Here is a 7,453-nt window from a genome sequence, read left to right as displayed (position 1 = left end):
CACATTCATACTCACACTCACACACACAATCAAAAGGTGCACAAATGAGAGAGGTTGACGATGCCCTGCTCCAGAGAACCAGGCAGGGGTGGGGTGGGGTGGGGAGACCGAGGCACTGAGACTGGTTTGGTTAACAGGATGGAGATTTGGGAGTCAACAGCAGTGACCTGTGTGCTGGAGAAGCAGAGCAACAAGGGAAAGGCTCAGTGCAGGTCTGTGGCCAGCTCAGCAGTCCCATTCGGCTCCTGAAAGCCTGGACAGTCCAGTACGGAGTCCACACCAGAAGAGGCTGAAGTCGGACATCAACAGAGAAGCACAGTGCGACGGCAAACACACTCCGAAGGAGATGAAGGCAGGATTGCTCTGCTAGTGACTTCCCTTGTTTCTTTGATAAGAGACGTTTAAGGAAGGGATGGAGTTGTTTGGTTCACAGTTTGAGGATACAGAACGGTGGGGAAGACAAGGAAGCCACTGATCATTACATCTGCTGTCAGGATGCAGGGAGAAGAATTCCTGTGCTCAGCTCTGCTTGCCCTCCATGGTGCAGACCACATTCAGGGTGGGTTTTCTCCCTTCGGTTAAACTTTCCTGAAAATATCCTCATAGACACATTCAGAGGAGTGTTTCCATGGTGATTGTAAACCTAACTAAGTTGACAGTTTGACTCACATACGCTGCTTCTTCCTTGGACCTTTTTAGATCTAGGCCCCCACCTCCATGATGCTGTCTACAGTGAGAATAGACTGCCTCCCCTACACACACTGGGCTAATCCTCACTGGCAATGCCCAGACGATTCTAAATTCAGTCAGGGTGATAACTGAGACCCACCACCACACAACTGAAACTGCATTACAGCACAACATAATGTTTAACACCAATGGGTCTATCTCTAGCAGGCTGAAACTCCAATGTCTTCAGAGACAAGGTGAGGGCTGCGAGGGAGAGAAGAAGATGAGACATCTGGGAGCACCAGAGACACTGCTGACCCATCAACTCATTGCCTGTCCAAGCATGAAGTTCACATTTTCCTAAAACACTCCAATGGCCAAAGAAAACATACCCCAAGGCCAGACTCAGTTAGAAAGGCATGGGTTCAAAGTTTAAGTATCTTGTGTAAATTAAATTAATTTTTCAACTATAAGAATCTTTCCTGTTCTCATACAGTTTGGTTTTCATCCAAATTTATCATTAAAATACTGGTGTCTCGTGATGAATGAGACAGTGTGCTTAGAAAATGATTAAGAATTCATTCTTCTCTTATTCATTCAACAAATACTTATTGCGAGTCTTCTGTATGTTGGACTGTATGGTTAAAGCAATGATTATGAGAGATGTGTCTCCTCTCTTGTAGAAACTTGGGTCTAATGAATGAATGTTGCAATTATACTTTTCAAGGGAGGCATACACCATTTTCTTCAACTTTTTTTCAATGATTTGTAAGACCCAAGTGTTCCAAGGAAGAGGTTGAAGCGAATTATGCCATCAACTAAAAGATACAAGACGGTAGCACATTAGCTGAGCAGACATGCCTTGTTTGGCTAGGGTAGTGACTTGTAAAGTTTTAGGAAAATGTCTTTAACAGCTTACATTCTGCCCTTTGCCAAAGGCCTTCCTATCATGCCACTAGTCTGGTTTCAAACATTAGTGTCGGCTGCTGGCTCCTGAATACATTGACATGCACAGTCCTATTCACAACACGGAATCCATAGTATTCCAACATCCTCACAACATTCAGGAGAAAATAAAGAATGGAATACAGGAGTTTCTTTTTTTTTTTAAGTGTACAATGATTTTTATTTGCTGACAAAATCCAATTTTAGTTGTTTTTTTAAGTCTACAAAAGTCTACTAGTTAGTCCTCAGACTCTGACCCATCTTCATCTTGACTAATCTGGAAATAACAAAGTTCATAAGTCTCCTTGTCAGATGCAACCACATGAAGCCAATCTCGGAGATTATTCTTCTTAAGGTATTTGTTGGTAAGATATTTCAAATACCTTTTAGAGAACTGTTTCTCAGAAACAACTGTGATTTTATTCTTCAATCGTTCAATGTGAACAACATTCCCAAGATTTCCAGTTTTTCCATTGACTTTAACCTTCTCCCATAGAAACTGCTCAAAATTTCCAGAACCAAAAATTCCATCTTCTACTGGATGAGTAAGGTGCAAATGAAACCTCCAGGTTGACTTCTTAGGCTTCTTGTCTTTCTGCGGCGCCATGTTGTCCCGCGGCCAGGAGTTTCAATACACCGGCTCTATTATTTATCTCTGCATTACTGTCACCAAATATCTGACAGAAACCGCTCATGACAGGAAAGGTTTGTATGGCGCCAGAGTTCCAGGAGTGGTGTAGTCTACTCCAGGAGAAGGGTGGTGAGTTCAAAGCAGCAAAAGCATGCAGCGGAGGACTGTCACGTGGTAGGAGACCAGGAAGTAGAGAGCATGGGACTGGAACCAGCGGCAGGTATCATTTTCAAAGACTCACCCTCAATGACCTGCTTCTTGGAGCCAGGCCCCAGCTCATAAAGGTTCTACAGTGCCACAAGCTAGGGCTGAGTGTTCAAACCATGCACCTTCATGAGGCCATGGCAGATTGAGACTATCTATCACACCAGCAGAGGCAAAGCCAAAACAGTAGCCTGGAATCGCAAACACAGAGTGGAGACATGGAAGCAGCAGGGACTCCGGACATGTCTGTGGAATAGTAGGAAGCAGAAATTATTTTCATGGGAAAAGACATGGGAGGCAAACTCACGAAAAGAAAATGAGATTTCCAACCCATGTAGCCCAGGAGTACACACAAAAATGAGACTCCTGGAGAATGCATGGCCAGACAAAATACAGACTTTATACTCAAATGCCAAATAAGCAACAAAGACTTCATCACTGTAAGCATATCTCAAACACTGTGTAAAACATCCTCTAAGAAAACCGAGTCCATCTAAAATTCAAACTTAGCTGGGTATTATGGACTTCGGATTGCTGAGTATGGCATGCCCACCCCAAGGAAAACCAGCCAGTGGCCTGGTAGAAGCTACAGGCTTTACTTTGTATACTCTGAAGGAAAGGAACCAGAGTGATATCCCACTTTACATGTTCCCTCGGTGGATTGATACATCAGTAAGACTATGGGATCCTACAGCTATCCAAAGAGCAGCGATGGCAGCCGAGGCATGGAGAACAGGCTCAGTGTTGGGTCCAGAAAGGAGTTTTACAAGCTTTAATTCTACTGCCTGAAGAAATCTCAAGGAAATGGCCAAGGTTGTGGCTTAATTGCAACCAGATTTGGGAAGGGTCACTTCTTTGGGAGTTGGTCATAGGTCCTTCAACATATATCTATCTTATCTTTGGACAAATAAAAAGGATCCAGAGGCTGGCTTTACAGAAGAGCAGTGTAAGTGGGAGAACCATGGCATGTAAGCATGAGTACTGTGTTCAAATCCCCAGCACACACATCCAAAAGCTGGGCATAGTCATGCCCTCATCTGTAGCCAGCACCGTGCGGGGCAGAGACAGGTATATTACTGAGGCTTACTGGCTGCCAGGCTAGCCCAGGTTCAGTAAAAGATTATGTCTCAAGGGAATACAGCAGATATGATAGAGGAGGGGCCCTGGTGTGCTCCTCTGGCCCCCCCTCAGCAGGTATGAGTGTGTGTAGTGTATATAACATGCATGCTCATACAGAGAGAGAGAGGGAGAGAGAGAGAGAGAGAGAGGAGGAAGGAGAGCAAGAGCGAGAGAGCGAGAGAGCGAGAGCGAGAGAGCGAGAGAGCGAGAGCGAGAGCGAGAGAGAGAGAGAGAGAGAGAGAGAGAGAGAGAGAGAGAGAGCCAAACAATCTAAATCTTATCCAAAAGTCAGAGGACATAAACAAAAATAGTCAGGTAGCTGCTGCTGCTGCTTTTTCTTTTTTTCCTCCTCCTCCTCCTTCTTCACCTCTTCTAACATCCCTGTTACAGTTGAAATATAACGTTATTCTCCAAAGACTCATGGCAAAGCTTGATTCTCAATGTGATGGTCTAGAAGATGGGTCCAGAGAAGTGACTGAATCACCAAGATGTGGAAAAGACCAATAATGGATTAATCCTTGGATGAGTTCATACTTGATTAGAGAAATGTATTAGTTTTGTTTCCGCTGCTATGATGAAATACCCCGACAAAGGCACCTTAAGGAAGAGCTTATTTTGGCTTGTGCTTCCAGAGGCATGGAGTCCATCACGGCGGGGAAGACACATGGGAGAAGCATTACAAGAGGGACAGGAAGCTGGCTGGTCACCTGTTCACCCACACACAGGAAGAAGAAAGAGAGAACAGGAAGTGGGGTGAGGCTACAAACCCTCAAAGTCCATCCCCAACTAAGTACTTCCTCCAACAAGATTCCACCTCCTAAAGGTTCCATAACCTCCCCAAACAGCACTGCCAATTGGGGACCAAGTGTTCAGCTGTGGGGGATAGCGCTCACTAAACCACCGCAAGGACGTTGTATCTAGCTGGAGGTCGTGGGTCAGGGCGCTTTGCTCAGGATGAGGAGATCTTTCCCTTGGTTCCATTCCGATGCTCTGCTTTCCTTTGCCTTCTCTCCTCTTCCCCTTTCTTCTCTTTTTCCCTCTCTCCTCCCCACCTCTTCCTTCTCCTCCCTTCTCATCTCCCCCCCACCCCGATTGATGCCCACCATGAGCCAAGCAAATGTGCCCACTATGTGCTTCTTACTATGATGCTCTCTCTACCTCACTATATTGGAGCCAGTGTCTGTGGGCTGATGCCACGGATCAAATTAAATCTTCCTTTAAGTTGATTTTCCCAGGTATTATTGTTATAGTGATGAAGAATTGATTGACACCAACATTTACACAGCTGTTTTCTAGGCGGTAGGAAAACAGTAAAATGCTTCTTGTTTGTTAACTTAAGTTTTACTTCAAAGTAAACTAAATTTCTCCAAAAAACATGTCTCCAAAAATACAGGCTTGGTCATTTCTCAGATGACAGGTTTCTTCCTTGTAAAATGTTGGGATTGGGATACAGGTCAGTGCTGCCCTTTGCAATCACACAGGCTAGCAGGCATCTTTGAAGAGAACACTCCCTGTGCTGATCCATCATCCTCAAGCACTCTGTAAGCAGAGGGGAGTGTCCCATGCAAAGATTTCTTGCCTGAACATCTTGACATTTGAGCTTTAATGTTCATAAAAAGAAAGGAGAGTTTTGCCTTAGGACATTTCAACAGGAAGAATGGATGGTTTCAGAGCATTTCCAGGACTGAGGTTTTCATTTTTTTAATCCAGACAGGAAACATTTGGGACTTGGGAAACTGCATTTCTCTCATTTCTTTACTGATGTCTCCTTGACCTAAGGCTCGTTATTCCTTCTACATGGATGTGCATGGGGCACACAGGCATCTGCACACACACATACGTGCAGCGTGCATGTGGAAGTGTGTGGTGACTCGTTAGTCATTATCTCCTCTAACACAGAAGCTTCTTCCTCTGAACCCAGTTCTTTTTCCCTTTCAAGAAAAACAAACAAACAAACAAACCAATATGTGAACACTAACCTCTTCTGGTGAGAACTTTCTGTGTCTGCTTGTCTAGGCCACTACACCCAGGTATTTTGTTGAATAACATCCGCGTAGAAGTTGCTGTGCAGAGACAAATTAGCTGATGTTAACACTTACATGATTAGCCTTTGAGTAAAGTAGATTGTGTTTCCTGATGAGAGAAGACTAAAGTCCCCAGGGAGGAGGGCACTAGAAGCAGACCTCCCTCCCCACCCACCATACTGGTTCTGTTTCCCTTGAAGACCCTAATTGATGTGGTTCTTTTTACTAAACTTTGATCAAATCACCTGGTCAAATCTAATTTTTCTATTTTCAACTGTGTGAGCAGTTCTTGGAGTCCTCTCTGAGTTACTATGCTATTGGGGAAGCTCTTGGACAAGTTAGAGGACCACGTGAAGTGCATACCTACCCTGAGCCCTGACCAGAAGATGACAGGAACTGTGTGCCTGCCTCCTTCTCCCTCCCCACCCCCTGCCCCGTTTGCCACTCCACTCAGTAAAGGTGGATTTACCTGTGAACATGCCCTCTCCTCGAATCCTGGAGCTGGCATGTCTATATCAGATTTGGCAAAGAGGGTTTATTTGAAAAGCTGCTCTCGCTAGATGTGTGAAATTCTTGCACAGCTGTGGGCTCCGAGGAGCCTCAGGGTGAAGGAGTGGAGCAGCAGGCCAGATCCCAAGCTCTCAGAAATTCAGCACTCTGTGCAGAGTTGAATAACCTCTGCAAAGACTATGGGGTGAGTTTACAGGATGAATAGAAACTGTGAGCAGGCCTTGGTGGATGGCATTACTGTCACCCAGATTGCATGGAATGGTTCCACCAGGCTTCAAGGGGTCACTGAATCACACACACACACATACACACACACACACACACACACACACACACACACACACACACACACACGGTGGTTAAAATCGTGAGGTTAGCCCAAATGCTCACATTTTGCTTTCTTATGCACAAGCATCAAAGTGGTCGCAGACCCTCAACACCATAATCCATTATCAAAAACTGAAAGCAGCTGGTTGGACTTTTAGACTTTCTACACAGAGAACTCGCATCTGGTCCCAGTTTGCTGAAAAGAAATCAGTCTCATTCTTCTACCCAGTCCCACGACAGAAAGTCCCGGGAGCAGCCTGGCTCCCCAGCTCAAGGGTCAGCATGCTGCTTTCAAGGCTTCACTCATGCTGAGGAATCCGAAGGGCCTCCCCGCAGCCAGGAAGCCACCTCAGAGCAGGGAGACCGCAACCCCATCAGCTCAGGCTGGGGATTAGCTACAGCAGCTCCAGGCCCCCAGACGGAATCTCTGCATAGATCATGTATATGAAGAAAAAAAAATCATTTGTAATGGATAGTTTCAGAAGTAATATTTTAGGATCATGCAAAGTTGAACTATTGACTAACTTTCCATTCATTTCAGAGTCAGGACTCAGCCATAATTTATCTCTTTGATTCCACTGACCATCAGCAGTTGTGGCCATTTTCTGCCTAGCTCTGGAGAGCAGTTAAATGATGATGTCCAAAGCCTCCCCCACCCTTTAGCTTCCCTGTTTCAGCAATCTCTCCAGGTACTTCCCGTCTCCCCAGCTCCTGCGTCTGGCTCTTACTTCAGACAAGTCAATATGTTTAAATTATATCTGAACTCAAGGTAATTAATCATAAAGCTTTGTGCTTTGTCATGTGGGGTTTTTTTCTTTTCTTTTTTTTTTTAAAAAAGAAAAAACCCTTCTGGTTGGCATCTCACTGAATCACAATTAAAAAGCAAAAGCTACTTGCAATGCATTGTGAATACCACTTACCCTTTGAGGCTGGAATCCTTCTGGCCAAGGTTGAGTAAGGAGGGTCAAGACAGCATTTGGGGGAAAGTTAGGCAGATCAAAGGGAAGGAAAAAGGTCTGTGAGC

General features: G+C 45.0%; 1 protein-coding gene across 1 annotated transcript; it reads right to left on the bottom strand.

The window, feature by feature from the left end:
* Window positions 1-1,767: 1,767 nt before the first annotated feature.
* Window positions 1,768-2,241, bottom strand: LOC114703695 (60S ribosomal protein L22-like 1). The gene has a single exon (XM_037209328.1). The coding sequence runs from the start codon at window positions 2,219-2,221 to the stop codon at window positions 1,853-1,855; it is 369 nt and encodes a 122-aa protein (XP_037065223.1). The 5' UTR covers window positions 2,222-2,241; the 3' UTR covers window positions 1,768-1,852.
* Window positions 2,242-7,453: the final 5,212 nt, after the last annotated feature.

This window comes from Peromyscus leucopus, chromosome 10, assembly GCF_004664715.2.
Source record: "Peromyscus leucopus breed LL Stock chromosome 10, UCI_PerLeu_2.1, whole genome shotgun sequence".
NCBI lineage: Eukaryota > Metazoa > Chordata > Mammalia > Rodentia > Cricetidae > Peromyscus > Peromyscus leucopus.
The sequence above is the reverse complement of the archived record's forward strand: the minus strand, read 5'-3'. Positions and strand labels throughout refer to the sequence as shown.